Here is a 23,431-nt window from a genome sequence, read left to right as displayed (position 1 = left end):
TTCGCTCCTCAGAGTTTTTTGTTTCCTTACCGTCTCCTGTCTCACCCGTCCTCCCTTTCTGATTTCCAGCTTTTCCTCTCGCCTCCGTATCCTCACCCTTCCTCCTCCTACTTTTTTCGCTCCCGTCTTTCGCCAGTCCCTTCCTCCCGTCTTGTGTTATTTTCCCTCAGGCTTGCCTTCTTTCATTCCTTTCTTCTCCGCCCCTCTCCCCTTTTCCCTCAGCATTGCCATTCTGTGTACCAACCCCCTTCTGTTCAACGGACTGCCTAGCCTCTTCCCGATTGGCATTTTCTTGTACTTCTAGTGTACCGTCTCCTGCCTGTCCTACGGATTGCCTGCCTCTTCCTGAATTGATTTGTTGCTACCGGAACTCTCTACCCGTATTTCTCTGGCACTCTACTGCTGTTTATATGTCAAAGTTTACTACCCCTGGAATTTCCTGATCCACTCATCTCTTCAGCAGAGGAATACCTTACTGGGGTTTTTTATGCCACTGGCTTTTTCCCCACTGTTCAACGGCTGAGGAGGGTAGCCACAGTTCACCCATAGGGTGTCACTGTGGAATCCTTTCACAGTCGTCCCTCTCTACAAAAAAAAGGGTGAAGACTCGAACTCAGGATAACCCAAAGCTTGCATTACACCGGAAAATCAGAGGTGAGGAGGAAGGGGAGGACAGGGAATCAGACTCTTCACAAGTGGAAGAGGATATAACAGACATATCTGACAGATGGACAGTGTGACAGCACCGGATTTTCAGCAAAGTAATGCACATACCACTTTCAGGACATGGAAAACAAAAACAATTGTGCGTTCGGTGGTCATGCAGGGGTCCGAATGCAAATCCTCAGTGGCCATGGAGAAACTTGGTTTTATAAAATCGCTGGAAGATCTCCAATCGAGGGGAATGCAAATCGACCTCATAGCCACGGACAGACACGGTTCAATAGCCAAGACAATGCGAGAGCAGTTCCCAAATATTCGCCATTAAATTGATGTATGGCGCGTTGCCAAATCCATCAATAAAATAATCTCAGCAGCAGGGGGAAAAAAAGGTTGCGAACATTTTTTACAGTGCTCCCAGTCTTTCAGCAACCATCTTTGTGGAGCTCCAAAACTTGTGATGGGTCTTTAGAAATTCTACTAGAGAAATGGTGGTCACGAATGCACCACTGTTCCAACGTTCACTCTTGGACAGAAAACCAACATTTCCACCAATGGGCAGATGGCCCTTTGTCACCGGAGCAGGAACGGAAGAAGAAGTGGTTGATTCCATCTTCACCTCCACACAATGCCCTTGAGAAGATTGTGTTTGATAAAACTCTATCAGAGATCAGAAGGGACTCACAGAATTCTGTCACACGGGAGATTTGGAGGTGTTCCACAGTGAACAATCGATGACTGCAGGAAACTTTGGGATGCTTCGCTACACAATGGCCTTTATGAAAAGAAGCAAAAAATGGGTGGACAAGCCATTATATGAGGAAATGGAATTTGATTTTGTGAAAGATCTTATTATGACTGTCTTGGAGTTACATACTCACAGAAAAACATTGCCAACGTGCCCTGTCTACCTAAAGCAGAGCTCGTGGAACAGTTCACTTCCAGGTTCACACGATTACAATCTCTTTTTTTGATCAACAATGTTTTTATTAAGTGTCCAAATAAAGCATCCAATTTGTCTTTTGAAATCGATCCTCTTTGTCAATTTTTTTGTTCAAGTTCCATTTTTCCGAATGCCATACAATGTAACGCTGTGCTTTCACACTTCTCAGTTTCGTTGACCTACTGTGGGACATTCACTGATCAAAATGGGTTGTTGGTGAGAAATAGCTGCACTCTGACCAATATATTCATGGGGCATGTGTTGGGGGTCGTTGCTAATGTAAGGAAGGAGTGGGTCAGTGGAGCCCCCGACCCCATACATTATACGAGAAAGTGACACTCTGCTTCTGCACTCGTGGGGGGGCGCTTCCTTTGCCCTTCTGCTGCCATGGGGAAGAAGGCCCCGACATAAGCAGAGGTGGGGCTATTGCTAGACACACTTGGACTCCATTTTCTGTACCCTCGACTACAATTTTGGACTAGGCCGCATTCTGTCATTGCGAAGTTTCCCCTACCCCTCAGCAGCATCAAGAACAGCGAGCAATGACAGCCCCCACATGTTTCCTCCTGTGCCAATGTCTCAAGTTCCTTTCTCACGGATGCGCCGAAATAAGATGTTGCAAACTAAGAATGTATCTTCATTCTGAGTGAAGGTCAGCAGCTTTGATTTTTTGCATGCGCGCTCAGCAAGCCCACGCATCACACACAGTATAAGGTTCAATTGTTTTTCGGCCTTGAGAGAAAGGCATGATCCCCAAAGGAATGAATTAAGGGGGGGTGTAATAACATCAAATATGATTAAGGTTCACCATTCCAAAACTGGACAAAGTATCATGCAATTTAATTTTATGAAAAGGCGTTGATCAGAACGGTGTCTCTGCGTTACGCTAAGAGAATGGAAATGCCGAATATAATGTAAGTTTTACTTTAGACCATTTATATAGACCAACGACTCAATTTATCATTAGCCCACCGTTATTGCTAGGTTACATTGTACTGGGTTGTTCTTTGTGTCATATTGCAATGAAACGCAAGTACAACCTGCGTGTGTACTTTGCTTTGTTCCGGGGCACATGTGGAGTTCAGCATCGAGATGCATGTAGACCACCACTCGGTTCCCCGGGTTCAATGCTAATATTTAATTAAAATGCCGTATATGTGTTATTCGAATTGTAGCATCAGCTTCCGCATCCCATTTCGAGATAAACATACTCCATAGCACTAACATCTGAATATAATTGTGGACTAATTTTCATGTTGTTTTCTCTGTGTGGTCATTGTTTCACGTCTGTGTTCATGATTAGTTTTAACGTGGGGCCGAATTAATCAGTAAAATGATAAATTGTAATAATGATCGGCTATTGAGACACATTTCAGTTATGTTTTCCAAACTGCTACATCGTGCCTTTCTGCGATTGTCATTGATTCCAGATCCCAACAGACAGGTTTTTCAGCCGCCAGCTGCAGAAACTTTTGGATGGCTGCGTCACAGTGACCCTTTTTTGGGATGGTCGACACGGGCCCATATGCCCTTACGTGGTACCAGCGATAAGGAGCAACCTGACATCATTTACGGTGGACTAGCGCCAAGCTGATGCCAAGCCTTGCGATTCACGGTGCATCTGATGCGCTTCTTATACCTACCCAAAAGGAACACCGGGTGAGGTGACTCACCATAAACATTTGTGGACCGAGAAAAAAGAAAAACATTACCTATTTCATTGAATATGGCAATCGCTGGATGTTCTCGGAGTGTTGATTGTGAAATAAAAGTACTTTAAAAATTGGACTGTTTTGCTAATTCCTTTTAAAGTATAGTTTTGTATTCGGAATTCGGAATTGTGACACGCTGTGTTGTAGGTTGATGTGTGTTGATTTCCGGGTTCTGCGGCACGTCACATAGGTGATGACTGGGCGCGTTTGGCTACGCTACGCAGTAACGTCATGGAGATGGGCAGAGAATATCACTAGGTTTGGTGATGTCAGCCTCAGTGACGGGGGATATGATTTAGTGCTGCCAGGGCAGTCTACCTTGGGCGATGCGGCAACTGATCAGATTATCACAAAATGGCCACACCCTGCTGCCTGATTTTGCATGTGTAAAAGTGAGGAAAACTATGGTAAGGTGCATTGGAAATGTTTGTGCGATCGATCAACATACTTAAAAACACATGCCCGAACCCTCGGGACAATAATATTTCAGAGCGCACTATTCCTTTAAGCTTCCGCCTTTCACCTTACCAAGTGTGTTATGGACGCCATCAACCTCCTCTTTCACAGCCTCATCCAGGCGCTCCAGATTTTGCACCAGCAAGGCAACAACCTGTCCATCCACCTGTAGCGAGAGACCAGAATTGAGATGGATAAAAACGTATGTAGCATTGGTATGACTTTGCTAAGTTACAGAAAATGTCCAAAACTGTTCACTTCATCGGCCTAACAAAGGAATCCCTTATCAAGCTCAAGACATCTCAATCCTAGATGTATTTCCCCCAATTAAATATTTCAAGGGTGACATAAGCCAAAGAAAGGCATATACAGGATTCTAGGGAGCTCTTGTTGGGTCGCTACAATTAGGTGCATAACACAACTACAACTTTAATGTCCCCGACCCTGCCCTCTCCCCATATACAATTGAATATTCAACACTGAACAGGAAAAATGCAATGGCCTATGTGAATAGCACAGGAGAGGCAGTTTGGTTTTTAAGTCAGGATAAAGGTGACAAAAGCAACTCAAGGAGATCACTGGAGGAAGAGGCTGCCATTTAATCTGTTGATAACAAGTAACAGGAGACTGGTAAACCAGGAGGTGCAGAAAAGTGACATGCTGCCAGTCAACAAGCATTCAGCAGCAAGGGGGCGTGACATGGCAATTAAGGGAGGAATCAACAGGCAAGATCAGGCAGGAACATCTGAATTACAGCAGGCAGTGTAAGAAAAGAGCTCCTAGTCATGTGCTTCCGGGCGTAGATAGAAGTCTGGTAGTAGCCAGATGTCAACAGACCAAATGACCGGATGTGAAACGCTAGATCGTTGCACATGCAGATCAGTTCTGTACGTAGTCTGGAAAGGCTGGTTAAGTAGCTGGGGTGATGGTTGAAGGTACCACTGCGAAAGACTGACAACAAAAAGTGAAGCATGGTCATCAAGTTCCATGAGGGACTAAATGCTCAAAGTGAGATCTGCAACCCAAAGGTTTTTATATGCCTTGCAAAAACACAGCTATAAAAAATTATTATTGTAATAGGTTTAAGAAATGAATAAACCCAGTCTACCCACACCCATCATCGATTAAGCGTATGCATATGATTGGCGTCTGTCGTACAACAACCAAAATCATATCTGACAGCATGCTATTGTTTGGAAACGCCTCAATTAACTACCAGTCAATCCTTTTGTGACAAATTATCAATTACCACAATTTAATTGGCATCGTGGAACATGCTCCCAGATACCCAGGGGTATGCACCCCTCATCTGAAAAACAATAGGGAAAAGCCACAGCCCCTGAAGAGAACAGGAACCCAAAGACCGATAAAGACAGGACAGGGACCCAATTGTTCTTATGCGAAAAACCAAAGACAAACAATACGTTTCTCATGAACACAATGATACAGAACACCAAAGTGCACCAAGAGCAAGTTTGAATACAAACTCACCTTCCCTTCCTGCACAATTTAGCAGCATACCGGCTTCTGCAGAAAATCATGCTATTGATTTTACGTTGTACCGGGGGAAGTGCTTTGGTTGCTTCCTTTCAGAGTGGACAATAGCTTTTTTCAGATGCGCTGCTGTGATGCGTTTAGTGACAATGGAAACAAAAGGTCCTTGTATTTAATTTCCTGCTGCTGTCTGTAGAATTTATAAAAAGGTACCCGCCAAGAGACTATCTCTTCCCCTAACAAATTAGAAGAGGGAGGAGGCCAGTAATTAAGAAACCTGAAGACACGAGAAGGGAGAATGGCCTGGGCTTTGTAATTAACCCCCCAAAGGCAGCATTTCAATAATGCGAAGAGGAGAATAGGAGCACCGAAATGAGAGGTTTGAGGAAAGAGCAACTGAGGAACACACGCACACAAACCCATCACACAGCACACATTGAAGTATCACATGATTCCCGGTGTTCCTTCAATTTCAAGCTCACAGTTAAAATATCCTAGAAAGAATCCAGCTGTTTTACAAATGAGACAATTAAGTTCGGAGGGCTGGTTCAAGTAAATATTTGCACTCTCTGCCCTAGCAAGAATATGTCTATACTAAAGAAAGGCTGAAGTGTCATGAAACTGGCAGGAACTGGCTAAATGTGAATACCACTGAAAAAGGGAGAAAAGGGCTCCAAACTAGAAAGGGATTGGACTAAAAGAGAAGCATACATTAAACATTGAGAAACACGTCCACTTTAAAACGCAAAAATAATATTCAGTTAATATTCCTATAAAGTCTCCTATATATCAATGATTAATAAATAGTAAATATCACCAGCCAAAACTGAAGCAATATTGGATTTGCTCAAGTATTAAAAAAACAGTATTTTAACAATAAAATCACTGCGTTTGAAAAATCCTATGCAAGTTCTCTTTATTTGGGGAATTGCCCTTTCAATTTGTCTAACTTTTGAAAGTGGCACACTGCTTTTCCAGGAACTAACTCGCCAGCAGAAAAAAATCATAGAAGTAGTCACATAAAGGTCACCAGCATATTGAACTTTCTCACTCAAAACGGATACTGGGAGAGAAATAATAACATTAAATTGGATTATTATATCGTGCTTCATGCCAAAGTCCAGCCTCTAAGCGTGGGACTGGGTTTCAAATCCGTGCTGCTTGGTGTTGACTTGTTTCCGAGACAAGCCCAAAGCCCCTCCCTCCTAGGCCCTTAAATTAAGTGGCCCAGTCTTAATAACAGAGTCCAATGCTATTTATAGAATTTGAATTCAGTGAGTGGTGAAAAGCGAACAGTCTGGTATCTACTGAAAGTTTGACAGTTTGCGCTAGGTTCCTTGCAAGGGAAAGCAGCAAATGGTGGCAGTTCCTGTGTTCCTTTAGTCCAGCAGCAGTTCAGGTACAGTTGAGAAAGCTCTTTAAGTATGTAGGGCAGCCACTGGTGCTGCTGTTGTGCCAAATGGAAAGATAACTGATGGAGCTTGGGTACAGGATAGTTTGCCAGTTAATTGGTGTTGTCCAAGAGAGAGAGTACAAGAATGAGATGGGCTCCTCAGAGTGAACATTACTTTTGTGTTTCTTCTCGATCGTGATATAGCTCTTTCAAATCGGAAAGCAACCCCAGGCCTCTGGCTCAATCTGATGACGGTGCACCCGGTGCCTATTACTTCAGTTCATTATAATCAATTTGTATATTCCTGGCTCTTCTGAACAATCACACAAATTGATAAGCACAATAAAATCAAAAAAGTTAAATCAAATACAAATCCATCAAAACAAAACTGGGTAGAACAGATCAAATCACACAATTATCCAATTACGGCTCATGAATTAATCGTAATACAAAATGGAGTGCATTTCACTTCGACACTATATTAAAATCACAAATATTAAAAACCATTTTACAAATCTAAAATCAAATTAAAAAAAAAAACAATGTTTATCAAACAAATATCAATTAAGGAATCAAACCAAGAATCGATTTCTTATAAGCCAGACTGACTATATACTAGGCGGTCAGAAGTGCTTCAGTTTCTTTGCATCAGGTCTATGCAGTGATAGGCCAAGCAAAGCTTTTATGTGAGGTGTCATTCTTGCAAGCTTGCAACCCATTGCATCTACCACATGGGAGTAAAGGATTGCCAGTTTTCTTGATTCTCACGGATCTATAGAGGTCTGATGTCTGCAGACACCATTTGGACTAGGTTTGCCATCAAAATGGTTCTTGGCAAAGATCTGCTAAGCTTCCAAGTGATTCATGGGAGTCTTCTTCAGGGAGTCTGGAATTTCCCAATGTTCAAGAGGTAAGAATGCAGACCCCAGGTTCACATAAAGGCTGGATAGTAGCTCTGCTCGCCATTACAAAGTTGAATTTTTTCAAATATTTAGTTGTCATCCAATCTTTGGGGTGTTGGCCCATTCTACTTTTGCGGACTTCTTCCAGGGCATCCTCAAGTGAAAATGCAGACTTTAATTCCAAACAGCATTAAAAAAACATGTGATATATGTTTCCTGCAATCGCTCTCCAAGGCAGTCAGTCGACAACACTACATTTTTATTAATTTCATTTAATTAATGCCACTTTTACAGTCCAAACCTTATTTTGATTAAAAAAACATTGTTCAACACAGTACAGGGCTATGTCTCTATTACGCTGACTACTATCAGAGGCAATCTATCATATAAATATAGGCACAGCCTTTTTTGATATCCCCAGGGTACAGAGGGCTGTACACTATTAGACACATACAAAAGCTGAATAGATTCAGAATGAGACTCACACGGAAAGCAGAGCTCTTGCAATTAGTTCCTCAAGTGAGGAGTAGGGATGTGCAATCATACAAAACACTGGTGTAGCAATAATCAGGTTCGGACTAGGTTTGAATATTGGTTTCTTGTCCTGTTTTCTGACTACTTGCCAATACCTTCCCTTCTCTCCTCCCAGATAGATAGGTCTCAGCAGCCTTGGCTCACCCAGAGGAAACCAGAATTGCATATCAAACTCCAGTCCACCAAGATATCCTCCCAGTTTAGATTACTGGGGAACCACATTTTGGGTCAAGATACCCCTCGAGGACGACTCATCCAAACCAAAATCAATCAAAAGAGAAATGATTTTCACATAGGGACACACAACAAGCAAGGAGTATGAGAATGCATTACACAGTTCTGAGGATATGTGCAAATCATCCATAGGAAAGAAAAGGTTAACAGCTGAAACGCAAAATCCCCCACAGATCCAGGGTGGGTATTTAGTCATCTTAGGATAATAAAAGGGGAACTATCAGCTGGCAATCCACATGTACATATGCCAGTCAGAAGGCCAAGTGGGAGGCATCTATTCTGACAACATGTAGTTTTTAAGTGCCATATATTTAAGCAAAGGTCACACCACAAGATTCAGGTTCTTCCACAATATGTAAAAAATACCAACAACGTCTCATTGTTGCTTCTCTTTTCTGGGTGGCACATTGGTCCTTGGCTGTTAAACCACCTGGCTGTGGGCTTTCTGGGGCCCAAACCCACAATTATCTAATGACGCAAATTTCAAGTCCAAGTGACATGAACTCAGAATAATTTCAAACAGCTTTAATAGCTCATACAACTTGTAGCCCTAAAATGTATTAATAGGGCATGTGAGAAACCTGAAGTTGCCTCACCCGCTAGTCCCCGGGGATCTGTCATCCAGGTGGCTAGGACACGGCCATAGCTATTGGATCCAGTTCCTGGGGGCAGACCAGTGCGGGAGGATCACCTGGATGGGGGGGTCCTCAGGGAGTGGAAGAGGGACACTGACGGGTGAGACATGGTACTCCCTTCCTTATAACACCTTTTCCCCCATCCGCCCCATAGGATATTTAGAAGTTATACCGCCCTTCCCCCTTTTCCGAGACAAACACTTTCTCATACTACTAAATACAACGGACACACACCAGGGCCGTTTACCTTACATGTCCCAACACAGGGTTCAGGGTGAGTCAGGCAACTGACAACCACACACACACCTCACGGACCTTTCCCTTTCCCACAGGGATAAAAGGTGGAGCACGAGAGCACACTTTGAGCAAGGCAGACAGCACAGCGAGGCAGCTACTCAGGACAGCAGTTCAAGAGGAGAAAGGAAGCGAGAACCGAAAGAATGACAAGGAGGGAAGTTCCCTTGCCCTTTTCGATCCAGACCTGTGAAGCCTCCATGAAAGGAATCGTAAGGCCGGGAACAACAGCTAGCATGTGGTATAGCAGATGTCAACGGTGCACATCGCCCTCTTACACTGATATCCAAGTCAGGGAGAGATGCTTTCTACAGTGATACCGTCCTTGACTCTAGAGACAAGGAAAACCATACGGTTCATCACAGCCGGTGAGTCGGAGGGAGAACTGAGAGTAAACAGAACTCTGTTGAGCTAAGGTTGAAAATGCAACATAATGTGAATCAAAGAACAAAGCCTTTTTGTGTTGCAGAAATGTTAAACAACCCAAGGGAAACCAGCTTCAGAGTGGTCCAGTGCCACGTGGGCCCTCATTCAAAAGACTCTGGACGGTCCTTGTTTGTTAAAATTACAGATCCCAGGAGGCCCAAGGAGAGCCGAGGCAAGATGTCAAAGTGGTCACACAAGGGTCGAGTAAAACCCCTTGTACAATCGAAAGTCTTTGACCCGTAATCAAGAGGAAAGCCAAGGAAAGTAAGCCCTGCATTGTGTGAAGCAAAGTGAACTGTGTAACTGGCCAATGTGAACCCAGCTGAGGGATGACTGCAAAACGGGATGAAGTGCGATAACGCTGAACACTGTGTTGACAAGAGTGAACCCGGCTGAGGGATGTCCACAGTGAAAGACATTGAGACGCGTAAATACAAGTGAAATATTCTGAGAAATAGGCCGTAGTGAACCAGACGGAGGGAGGATAACATTCCAGAAGGGTCTGAGCCTAGAAGAGGGGGATCCAAGGGTGAAGAGTGATCGCCCACCGCATATACGAAAAGGAACTTTGTTTTGTGATTTTGGACACATCATGCCCTCAGAGGCAAGAGACTTTGTAGAAAAGAGACTTAACCACCAAAGGTCCTGATATCCTTGCAAGGAACTGTAGCCTTGTGCTGGAGAAGTCCAGGCGTGTGCTGTGATCAAGAGTCACACCTTGTCCGTGCTACACACTTGGGCAATGGAGACCCCGGCTATAACAAACTGACTTGTGAACACTTCTTTCTTTTCTTGTGAACACTATCCCACACTCTTTTGTAACTTAGCAGTAAGGATTGGCAATTTTTTTTAAAATTTTTTTTTTAGTACAGGCCTTTTTATTTGACAAGATGCCACTAGGACTGCCTTATTATCATTTGATGGTCGTAGCTTGCTCCCATCTTAGATTTAGGTTTAGATTAGGCGCTTTTTTCTCACCCATTCATACAGTTTAACAAACACCCTTGAACTGTGATCATCTGTGTCTGTCTTTACTGTTGCCACCATGAGTTCCTTAGAGTCTGCCCCCATGAACCTGCCAGCCAGGGCAGGAAACAAACCATTTCCTTGTTGTTGCCTTGAGCTGCAGACCTTACAAGCATCCCGCCGCTAAGACCCTGTCACCCAAGTGTTTAGGTTTGCAAGGCTATGGTAATGCAATACAAAATGACAGTACACGTTGTATGTATTCTTTTAAAGTGGCTGCCCCTCTTGATAAGGGAAGACTTAAATACCATCCAATATCTCCCATACTAGTTTTCTGAATTGGCTTCAACACATATAAATCATATCAACTGGTTTGAAGGTGATCTAGTTTATCCACAAACAAATGCTAAGCATGTACCATTAGGTACGGACACCCAAACTGTCACTAGAACTCTTATCCCGGTTTTATCCAAACCGCAGAGGCCCATTTTTACAAGCAGACTATCAATTTCTGGCTGCACATTTTGACACTGTATGTAGCCTTGCATTACGATATGCTGCGCAACATGGCATTGCGCCTGCCCAGCAGCCACAAGGACAGAGGAGTGCAGCTACAGACATTGAGAATTATATTAGGGTCATGCCCTTCCAAGAATGAGGACATACCCAAGTGGTATTCAGAAAAGCTAGGACGGCAGCAAGCCGTCTATCCCCAGGTCACACCACAACCCAGGCATAGGGCCCTAGTCATGTTTCTTCCCGGTGGCTGCACACCACCCTTAGCAAGCTGTGACAGCTGGATTTCAATTTATAGCTGACTTTATTTACAGCTGTTAGACAATCCGTCTATCACATCTTTAGCATCAATTCTGGCAGCCATTATGGGAACACAGGGTGCTTCTGCAGTCATGAACGTAGGCTTGGCCATAGCATCCAATAATTATCAAATGGTTGAGAGCATAATTCTACCCTTATTGAAAGGAGAACCTGCAAGATTAGAAGGTCATAAAAAAATCCCAATTGAATGAGCATGAAAACCGGGAGCAATTTGGGGAAATAGTGACCTTCACTTATCAATCACTAGGCAGACATCTCCTAGGCACGATACATGCAGAGAAACAGAAGAAGACTAACAAGGATAGTAAAGGAGACATCAGCAAGGGAGACCCTCAAAACGAAGGGGATCTTTTCAAGGTAAAAGGGGTGGTAGAACACATGTGTTCCCCTAACAGCTTACCCCAATAGATTAAGAAAACTACCCAGAACATGAATCAAAAGAGGAGAACGGGACACCATGCAGTGGCAAGGCCCTCACAGGGGTGGACTACCGTGGAGTAAACCAAGAGGGCAGTCCCATTTTAGACCAACAGAATATGATTTCAGAGGGTTCCCAAGGGCGTTCAACCTACCAGCGCTTTGAGGTCATACCAATGATATATAGAGCGCTATATAAATGGCAAGTAACATAACAGACAGAAAACAAATGAGAAGTCCACAAAAAATGGCACTGATGGGAGTTCATCTCATTCCTCACAGGCAAAGATGCCAGACCATTCTAAAACAGGCGGGAGAAGGTTGAGAAAAAACACTGCAGCCCTGCATGTTTTACAGAATGCAGAGTTCACGCACTCCTCGAATCATTCCCAAAACTAAGCAGCACACTGACTTGATAGAGGTCCAGTTAAGACTCTGGGCCTCATCATGAGTTTGGTGGTAACCCTTAAATGCAGCGGTAACGTTATTAACGCTGCATTTAAGGGTCTGCCAAATCACAGGCTTGGTGGATTTCCCCCCAGTTCTGAGCTGGGGGCAAATCTGCTGCGATTTTGCCGATTTTCGGCGCTATTACCGCCAGAACTAATACCACCAGCGGTAATAGCGCTGAACATTGCCCATTGGGCCCAATGGGGTATGGGAAATTCCCGAATGTGCCCAATGGGAAATGGGGTCTTACCATTCCACCAAACCCGTGATCCAGCGCTAATAGCGTCAGTGGGGGTTTGGCGTTAGGTATGATAGCGCCAGAGCCCAACTCATGTTGAGGCCCTGATGCCTGATGTCTCCATATTTGAATGCAGCCACAAGGCACTGTTGGAGTATACAAAGGCACATAGAAATGAACAAATAACTACACCCACTGGGCAGAATTAGCAAACAATGAAGTGTATTTTGTAACCATTCAGCTGGAAGGTGAACATCGCAAAGAGATTGAAGCAATGTTTTAGTCACAATTACATATACAATATAAAAGACTTTTGGCATTTCACAATTGGCCCCCATTGTATGTGAGACCAGCACCAAGAGGTGAAGAAGTAGTGAGACCTGCCTTTTCAAAAGAAGTGAGCGGGGAACTAATACAAAATATGCACAAGAATGGGCAGCGCTGTCAGCAGTGCAACAATTTAAAAACCATGTAGGACATGATCTGGAATGTCCAGTGCATACGATTCCAGTGCTGAAACCACCCCCACCGCAGAGGCAGTATACAGGTAAGCCACAAGACCAGCTGATGAACCAAAGGGTAATTATAAAACAAGCAAGCCAACATAAAGGCCCAATTTTGCCTACATTACGGCCAGACGGTACTTACCGTTTTACTGCAGATTTTAGAATTTTAAATGCACATTGTAAGACAGAGGCAGTCCAAAATCAGCACAGCTCTGGACTATTAGCCGATTTACACTGATGCAAATATAAAACAAACCTGGATCTAGGCAATAGGTATTTTACACAACCTTTAAGTGTTGAAAGCCAGAAATACACCGCATTCACTTTTAGGGGAACGCATTTCCAATTCACTACAATAATGCATGGGTATACGAATTTGCAGAGCACATTCTCAAGTAGAATACAGAGTTTGCTACCAAACGTCCCTAATTGTTGGCAATATGTAGATGACATTTACATTACCCATGGGAATCTCAATCAACACTTGCGACAAGTAGACTTAGTCATTCACACATTGGCTGCTTGGCTGCACGCGGGTACCCGATCAATTTCAAGAAATCCATAATAGCTCATTGTGAGGTTACCATCTTAGGTTTTACGCTTACAGATGAGGGCAGAGGCTTGTCAGCAGATTTTCTTTAGAAGTGTGCCAGTATATGACCTCCAAATACACTCTGACAATTGCAAGCTATTGTATGGCTTTTGAATTGAGGCCAATTTTTATTGTCCAATTTTGCTGAACTGGTGAGACCATTGTATGCTTCGATAAAACCAAATTTCAAAGCAGCTCATTGGTTGCCAGAGCAGACTCACATTTTGCACCACGTGTACTCATTAATGACTCAAACAGGTACTTTGCAAGACAAACACAGAAAAGGATTTAGAAAACATCTGTTGGTGGGAGATAATGCTTTCACATAGTCTGTAGTTTATGGGAGACTAAACCAATTGCTTATACGTCACATGTGTATTCCACACCTGAATTAAGATTTACACCCCAGGAACAAATTCGTCAGTTCAGATGATCATTCAGAAAGAAAGGCCCCTGGCTGCGCAAAAGGCATTACACACTAGATGGATTCAATGGTCAGCATCTCAACATGCTCCAGACGTAAAATATCATGATAAAGCAGAATTGCAAAGAATGAGTGGGTTGACTTGGACAATGGATACAGAACCAGACACCTCACTGCCTGACATGCCATTGTTTTCTGAGAAATGTATTGTGATGGCTGTGCCAAACCAGCTGTTGGAACACGTTCCAAATATGCTTCTGCATGTGCGGCCATAGTAGGACATTTTACACATTAAGAAGCTTTTATACACACTGATATTGCAACAAAGCACCTGGGATACATGTCAGTCCAGACTGCCGAGTTGCATGGATTGCTGCTTGCATTTGCGCACAATAGTGGTCACAGATTCAAATTACATTGTCAGGGCTTATAACACCAATTTGCATTGGTGGACTCAATATGACTTTAGAGATATTAGGCATAAGACCATTGCTTCTAGGCAACTCTGGAAATAGGTTTGGGACCTTAAACAGAATCGCCCTTTGCTATGGGTGATGCATGGAAGAGCACATACTAAGGGGCACATTCATAGCATAGGCAATGCATTGCACACAGTGAGAAAAACAGTAGCAGCCACAACTCGGTCAGCAACCGCAATGGATGAGAAAATAAAAGAAGCTTGTTTGAGTGTTTTACCCAGGCCAAAAGGTTTCCCAAGTAGATACATTTATTGAGTCACAATTCCTATGAAAAAGGGGCATCTTGTTCAAAGATGAATCCCCAATGGAGCAGACAGGGAAAAACTAATAGCAGCAACACATGCAGGACTTGCATCTACCCATTTTGAGGTTACTGCAACTGCACAGTTGCTTCATGACAAGTACTGGTGGCCAGGATTAAGGCAACAGGTTAAAGTATACATAGCAAACTGTGACACATGCCTGAAGACTGGACCACAGCAAAAATAAACAGAGGCTCCTTTAAGAAATGGAACCTCACTGTCAGGAATAGAGGATGGGGCAGACGAGGAGTATTACATCATGCACGATGAAGTGCATTGGAGAGCTGGGGAAGCAAAGACTACATTTACCAGCAGCATTAGCAGCCGCCTGTAGTCCTGGGTTGCGCGCGCGTTGCCAGCTGTCTGATTACTCACAGCTTATTAACCCGGCAACGACTCCAGACAGGTGCGGCTTATTTTGGTTTGCTAGGTGTTATGCTGTCGGAGGAAGCAGGAGTTCGTGGTGCGCCCAGCACACTGTTATGCTGACGGTTGGAGGACTAGCGTTTTCGGCAGGACAGACACGCTGCCGGCTCGCCCCTTTCTGCAGAAGTTCTCATCGTCCGGGTAGTCCCGTGGGGCTCCCGGACTAAAGAGAAGTACGGGAGGGAACGGTGATATACTACAGTCGTTGACAGACAGACTAATGCATTGCCATGGTGGTCTAGGGAGATGGGCCTATGTTTAGTGGTTGGGTTATAATCACCCTTGATGGAACTTGTATAATTACGAACGTTCGATTGCAAAGGGGCCAGTGCCACGAGTCATTGTTGATTAAGATACAACAATTCCTGGAATCAGGAAGTTATGTGTGTTAGCAAAACTAGTGCTGTTAACTAGAATCTGCTACCACATGTGTTTTACGTTCTGTTACATGTCGCTTATGCTTGCCCAAGAGGCCATCTGTGTGTCTTATCATGCTGGGAAACTTCCCATTTGTTTGCTTCATCTCGCTTAAGGCAAAGTGTTTGAGATGTGTTCATGTTGAATTTCCATATACATGTATTAGGCAGGATTAGGAGGCACGTTGATTAGGAAATATTTGCATTATGTGTGTATGTGTTAGTTCTACAGGTATCACGTATCTGAATATGTATGAACAGATTGTATAGGTCAGGTTTTACCCTGTGTTTCCCCAGTCCTATCCAAACTAGGTATTTCCTTACCCTCTTTCTGGTGTTCCTCATTCCCCAACCCTATCCACAACCTCTCCCTAATCCCTCTTCCCCCCCATTGGCTGCCACGTGGTGTTCTGTGTACATCTATATCAGGTACCTGTGCCAACCACGGTGGGAGGAGTCGACTCATTCGGCTTCTGTGGTTCGGGAGAGAGTGTCAAACTCTCTTCCCTTACAAAGTGTGATTGTGACACTCACCATTTGAGATTAAATATCTGGATCACAGAGGCCCACTACCAGCAATAAATAAGTACAAATATATTCTAGTAATAGTGGATTCTTGCACTAGGTTCACCTGGATGATTCCTCTGAAGGGAGCAGACTGCAAATCCGTCATACAGGCACTCCGGGGTGTAGTAGCTATAAAAGCAACTCAAACGTTACATGCTGATAATTGTCCAGCTTTCGCAGGGCGCACCCTGAAAAAGGCATGAGAGGCTTGGGGATTGGAGCTGCATTATTCGCATTCCTTCTGTCCTCAGTTAAATGGGATTATTGACCAAGGAAATCAAGTGTGCCTGACTAAATGCATCCTTTCAATGGGGGGTAACTGGGTAGACCATGAGCTAGTGATCAGAAGTTTACATAATTTACAACGCCAGTCTCTATGCAGCGGTAAAACTCCATTTGAACTTCTATTTGGAAGAAAAATGCCTCCTCTGTAGGCAAGAGCAACTGCTGGTGACAGCGCTGCTTAGGGAATCCCTCCAGGTGGAAGCTGCTGAGGCCAGTCCTAAAACCACTCTCAAAGCAGGAGACTGGGTCCTGCAGAAGATCCATGATAAGACTCTAGTTGGCCCGTCCTATACAACAGCAGTACAAGTAATCAGATCGAAAGGTTCCAGAAGTGCTGTCCTGCCCGCAATACCATCAAGGTCTCTGTGGATCACCTGAAACCTGCTCCAGATGGTTACTGTGATGTTTCCATGCAATTATCCTCTTCCAGTTGAGAAGCGTGACGAAGAAGAAGAGATGGAGGTCCGACAAATGATGAAGATAGGCATGCAAGATGAAGAATATGACACACTTCATTACATCTCCACAATTCAGGGAAGTACTGCAGGTGTGCCAAATGGGAAACCGAAAGCCTTTCTGGATGCTAAATTAATGACAGGAATTTTTTGGACAGACTTTCTGAAACAGTGTTACATAATACTAGCAGTATATTTCCTTCGACTGTGGCTGAGCCTCACTGTGTTTCTCATCTCACTAACTTCAGGGGCATTTACTGAGCAAGGTTTCCACTCCACTGGCAAGCAAATAAGTTGTTCTAAAGCCTTTAAGTTCTTCACACGTTAGAGGAAAGAGAGCTTCAAGAGTCAGGAACTCCAGCATCGATACAAATGTTTCCTCTAACCATGGGTCGTGTGTGGATGCCATCATTCAAGACGTTTAATTGTCCTGGCAAGCAGCTGCAAGTTCACACTATTTCTGTGATCGATGAATCCAGACTGTCTGCACCAAGTAATCCTGTGTCCAGAAAATATAGAGATTGTTAAGAACTAGGCTCCAGACATTTGCGCAAAATGCTTTGTTCGATACTTTTAATGATATTGAGGATCGTCATCAGATGGGGTCCCATGTTTGTTATGAGATATTACAATGTCTTTTTGTTTGTCAAGTGTGAGCCCATCCTGTGGCCCAAATATACTTTTTGGGAACATTGTGCAGTGCCTTGCCAAACCAAGTTCCAAGCACAGTTTCCATATATTTCACTGAAGCCATACCAAGTAGGGGATTACAAGTTTGAAAATCAGTATACGTTCCCCCTAGAGACAAATGATGCACAAAACATGTATATTGCAGATTCAGTCGTTTTTAACAGAGAATACCATTCAGACATGACTGAACAAACATGGCGGGAAACTGTCCGTCTGTGGTCCACTTGGGGTCAGCACATATGGCAAATCAAAATGTTCACACGTTAGACATGGCATGTAGATTTCCATATCTGATGTATTTTTTTTTAAATTATACGTAGTTCCAGACCACTTGCAGTAATAGGAACTTGAGCTTCTACCCTGAAGAGGGAAGAAGGCGAGTTCTGGAGTCCGTTCTATAGAGATGAAAAAGAATGCAATGGCCCCAAGCATATTACCTATGCATCAGGGGTCCTGGATTGTGGGCGAGCAAATGAATGCAATAAAAGAATAGCAGGAACCAGCGTGGGCCTATATCGGGCTTTGAATTCCCATAACACTGCCCTGACACAAGCTATATCAATGGGTAAGCTATGCCAAAAAAGGTTTTCACAATCTCACCTGAGTGAGGTGATAAAATCACTAGATAATCTTATGAAAGAAAATAATTGGACAGGTATCATGCAGACAGCTGCTGTTCTGAGGCTCAAACAGAGTGGGTGTGTCAGGAGATCAGCTACCAGCACCACCTCTGACCCTAGAGTTCCCTGTGAGGTGGGACAAGCATCAGTAACAGGTAGAACTTACAGTTGGTCATAAGCAATAATGCATATCCTGCAGACTGAAAGTGAGGCAGTGCAACAATGAATCCATGCATCAGATACTAATGATCAAGCGCTAAATCAGGGCTTCTATGCGCTACGGAATGTCATTACAGATGTAGTAGGACTGGTTCTGAGTGACCTGTCAGTCATTAGAAGCGACCAAGAAGCAGCAGGAAGTCTCTCTGTTGCAACAGACTTCCTGGACACTCTTAGCGGAGTCCCAGACTGGAATGGAATTTCATGGCCAGAAAGAATAAATGCACTTAACTTGTCCAGGGTTGCAATACGCCAGGCAATGTCAGGCTCTACTTTCTTGTTGCTTGGTGTGCTTACAAGAGGTTTTGTGGCATCAACTGCTTGGGTACTGGGATTAACCACCTGGATTTTGCATGCTGTTTTAAATATTTCCCTTCAAACCACACCTTCCATGGTTTGCCTGGAACTGCATTCCTGGGGTAATGTGCACTTTATAAACTAAACATGGATGAGGGAGGACAATGTTGTGCCTTATTCACATGCGTGTGTTTCACCTTCAAGTCCTAAAATAACAAGGTACTCATTAGGTACATGCCAACGTTCCACTCGCATAGTTGGTGCGTATGCTGCACAATTGAACTGCTGTAACAATAACACTGAATGCACACTCCATGTTACACCAATTGCATTTTTCCACAGTCAAGCGCATAGTTTGTCAAATGACTTGTATCTTGTGCAGTTCAATGAACCCTGTTGTAATATTAAAATTGGGACACCAACATTAGTCACTGTAGAAAACAAATGATGTGGTTTATTTTGAATCCACCTATGCGTTCACAATTCAAATTTCTACCCTGGCCAAGACTCAAGTTAAGACTCTTACAATTTCCAAAAATAAGCTTGCATTTGGCATGCCTGCAAAACATGCATTTAAGAGTGGGCAACAGTGAGGAATCTTATCTTGAAGCACACTCTGCAGTGGTCAAACAGATTGCATCTCTCCTAGCCTCTGAAAATACAACGAAAGAGGCCATGCACTTTTTAATCGACAGCTCACAATTAACTGGCATGAATACCGTTTTCTCTGCAGTTACTATATTTGCCACAAGAAGTTTGCGAAAAACCTGGACCACGCCGATACGTACATTAAAATACAGACTTATTCACCACTTGGTTCAGTGTGGACTATTGCTAATACTTTCTCTTTTATGCTGCTGTAGACACTGAATCATGAATGCTCGTCACATCACGCGCCTTGAAGCAACTCGTTTTCGGTTCAGAGCTGAACTATGCCGATAACTGGGGTACCAGCAATGTGCGCAATTTCAAAGGCATTTTATCTTTTCATTAATAAGGAACAAGTCGACATGGTCAGTGATCGGCAGATGCTTGGTGTGGTCCAAGGAGCTGCTCTTCACCAAGAATGTGAAGGTCAGAATGTCGCCAAAAGAATTGCATTGTTGCAAGCTCGACTCTTCGAGACTCTGTCCTTGCACAGAGACCTGTGTGGGATTCAGAGATTCTTTCCTCAAGTGACCAATTGTGAGTTTCTTGAAAGTCCCTCAGCCACCACAGCGCGCCATGGGGTTGGGGCAAGGAAAGGAAACTGCTCAGAGGACGAAAAGGACGATTACGTCCAGATGTCTCCTGTGAGACCAACACAGCAGCAAATTGAACAAATGGGGCTCTGGTCCCAAGGCCTGATTCAAGCCATACACTAGATGACTACGGCTTCCTCGCTAATGCCGTGCCCCAAGGAGCAAATCGATTCCAGCCAAGTGATGTATAATTCTGGTTCCAGGAGTACATGTCATAACAAGGCAATGCTCATGGCCTTGCAGAAATCTGGAATGCAAATTTTTCCTTCACCAGTTTGTTTCCTGACCCACATCAAGAGAAAATTTGCAGCAAACCCTGAATTCAGAAAGCCTGAAATGGTGCTGGATCCCCCATTATTGGCATCACAATCTGGATTGAGTGAACTGAAAATATACTACATTATACCTCAAAGATCACCAACTCAAACTGTGGACAATTTACACAAGTGGAAATAAGCTCAAGATCACACATTCTAGAGGTTGTTGGGTCAGAAGGTCAGGAGCCAATCTGTGCTGGATGGTCATTTCTAATGGGTTCTCAAATAGTCGTATCTCGAGTCTCTGGCCAGTAATAAGAATTGGAATTTACATCAATACCTCACATTAAGTACATGCATTAATTCATGTCTTGTTTAGCTCCATCCAATAACAGAAATTGGAATTGACTTGAATACCTCACTGTTAAATACATGTATTCAGATATGCTTTTGTTTGCAATAACCGCTGACTGCTTCAAGTGTGATGCATTTACTCGTTTGATTTTTCTTAGCGCAAACAATATGGTTCTAAACGCTAATGTGTGCACTATGGAACTCGTATACTAGTATGATATATGATATAATAGGTTATTTATAACACGCTTACTACCCAGAGGTTTCCAAGCACGGACCCGGGGATCGAACCTGTGTTGCTTAGTGTCGTCTTGTTTCCAAGGCGAGCACGTTGCCCCTGAGCTATCCTCCCGAGAGTATATGCAGTAACTTAATCACCATTGCTAGGACATTGATGCTTTATTTTTTGCCACCAATATAGGCGGCCAGTTTTGCAAGTATTGCTCCTAGAAGTTGTCAATTGAGACTTCGCAGTGCTGCACATCTCTGATCTATTACAACTGGGGGTGACATGAACTCTGAATAATTTAAAAAAGCGTTCGTAGCTCATGCAACCTGTAGCCTTAAAATGTATTAATGGGGAAGCCACTTTAAAACAATACATACACTTTGTACTGTAATTTTGTATTGCATTACCTTAGTCTTGCAAACCTAAACATGTGGGTGACAGGGCCTTGGCGGCAAAATGCTCAAAGTCTGCAGCTTAAGACAATGACAAGGAAATGGTTTGTTTCCTTCCCTGGAAGGCAAGCTCACCACAAACGGAAAAAATGTCAGCTTTTAGCTGTACACAGTTAAGTTTTTTTATCTACAGGAAATGTCTAGTTAACACACAAAGCTTGCGTGGCCACTCTTTACATTTGCAAACCCAAATGGCTATAGAGTTAAAGGCGAATAAACAGCTAACGGGGAAGAGGATGGCACAAGATGATGGCACCTTGCGATAACGGAGAGCCGCTTTGGAGAGATTACAAAGTTCTACCTCTAAATGTGACACCCTTTACTGTTGAAAAGAGCAGATATGTCGAATCCACACATGCAGGGTAGCCATTAAATAGTTAGCCCAGGACCCCAGAAAGGTAGGAAGAATAGAGGGCCAGCAGACATGAGTGGCTGGGGAGAAAGGAGGATAGCCAGGTCCAAACAAGGCAGATCCGATCAACCACAGATGCAGCAGCCTTATTTGCACCAGTATCCTCTCTAAACAGGACTGTCAAGTGGATGCTTCCTATGTGCATGGAGACTAAAGGCGTATAGTGCAGAGTAGCTTAGAGAAAGATACAGGCTATCAATGCTTTTAAATGAAACACCACTTGTTCTTTTATTTATCCATTCAAACATGCTCGCTCTTTGCTTACATGACAATATTGTTGATAGGTGTGATGATCTGTTATGGTATATCTGCTTTTGCTGTAGCTTCTTTAATGAGGTTGAGAACCCTCAGAAGACAGGGCATCATATTAAAATATCATATTAAAATGCATTGCAATTATAACTTGTCAACTGTAAATTTAATTGCAACTAGGTATAATGTTAACTCTAAGTTGGTCACAAAATTAATTTCTCTGAGAGTATATGTATAATCATGTATATAACACTGCACACTAGGCCAGACTATCTTTAAGCGCTGGATACATGGTCCTGGGGTGTGTTAAACATGAATGACACATGACCACAGATACAGTCCCAGAGCCTCGCAAGAGGTGGAGAGAAGGGAGATCGTGGTCTTGCCTGAACCACAGGCATTCTTGTCACAAGCATCCTGACCCACTTCTTTGTCACTGGGTTTCCCTTAGCAGGGCCCACAAGAGTTTCAGTTTCTCACTTGTCTGACACATTCTCCACCAGTTGTGGAGTTCTCATCAGAGGTTCAGAAATCATCACCACCCTCTTTTGAGGTCCTGATCAGCGAGGCCTTCTAAACCTATAACAAGATCTCTCACCCTCTGTGTGAAAGCACCCCTGACATACCTCCTCTCACCTCCAAGTTCTGCCTAGGTCCAACCTTTTCCACTGAACCTTCGGGGGTGCACTAGCTGGTCTCACTCCTTCACCCTCCTGCTTTGGATCTTGTTGTATCTCCTTTGCTTCCTTCCGATCCTTCACCCAACTTCAAATCTCTCAATAACTACATTTGCCTACCAACCTTATTCCCCATTTCCTTCTCCCCACTCTATTCTCCAGAATTCTGTCCCAAACTGCTCTCTGCTCTCCAAGCACTGGTAGATGCTGCTCTTGGCTCCATGCCAAACAACCTACACAGCCAGAAAGGGTTGTTTGGCTTCTATACAGTGTTCCTCCTTCATATTGGGTGAGGGTCTGAATCTGTGTGATAGCATGCTGGGCTCAGCCTAATTGCTTGGTGTTACCTAGGTCAGGTGGACTGGAAGGTGGCTGGTGCCTTATCCATTTTATGGCCTGCTGCCATCTTGAATTTTAGTTTCCACTCTTTGACCATACCTGGTGCAGTCTGCAGGAAACCGAAGTTCCCAGTTTTTCCAGCACATGAATAGTAATACTAGGCCTTTGCTAGGGCAATAGAAGTTGTTTCCTCTCTGCACACCCTTCAGCATGGACAAACATTGCATCTGTGGCGTGTGAATCTTTTGCCAGTGAACAATTCTTCTTTAATTGGTTCCAACATCTATCTTTCTTCACTCAGGGCGAGACTGATCTGTAACTTGTTGCTGCATGGCTCCTTTCTGTGTGT

The 23,431-nt window shown here is 43.6% G+C and overlaps 1 protein-coding gene across 1 annotated transcript in view; it reads right to left on the bottom strand.

Moving 5' to 3' along the window:
* Positions 1-23,431, bottom strand: part of CTNNBL1 (catenin beta like 1) — a 1,235,052-nt gene that overhangs the window by 604,049 nt on the left and 607,572 nt on the right. The window contains exon 6 of the mRNA XM_069652387.1: positions 3,844-3,937. Coding sequence (XP_069508488.1) covers positions 3,844-3,937 — 94 coding nt within the window. The remainder of the gene's footprint in view (positions 1-3,843; positions 3,938-23,431) is intronic.

Source organism: Ambystoma mexicanum, chromosome 3p (assembly GCF_040938575.1).
Source record: "Ambystoma mexicanum isolate Mex_15411 chromosome 3p, UKY_AmexF1_1, whole genome shotgun sequence".
Classification (NCBI taxonomy): Eukaryota; Metazoa; Chordata; class Amphibia; order Caudata; family Ambystomatidae; genus Ambystoma; species Ambystoma mexicanum.
This window is presented reverse-complemented; position numbering and strand designations above follow the sequence as displayed.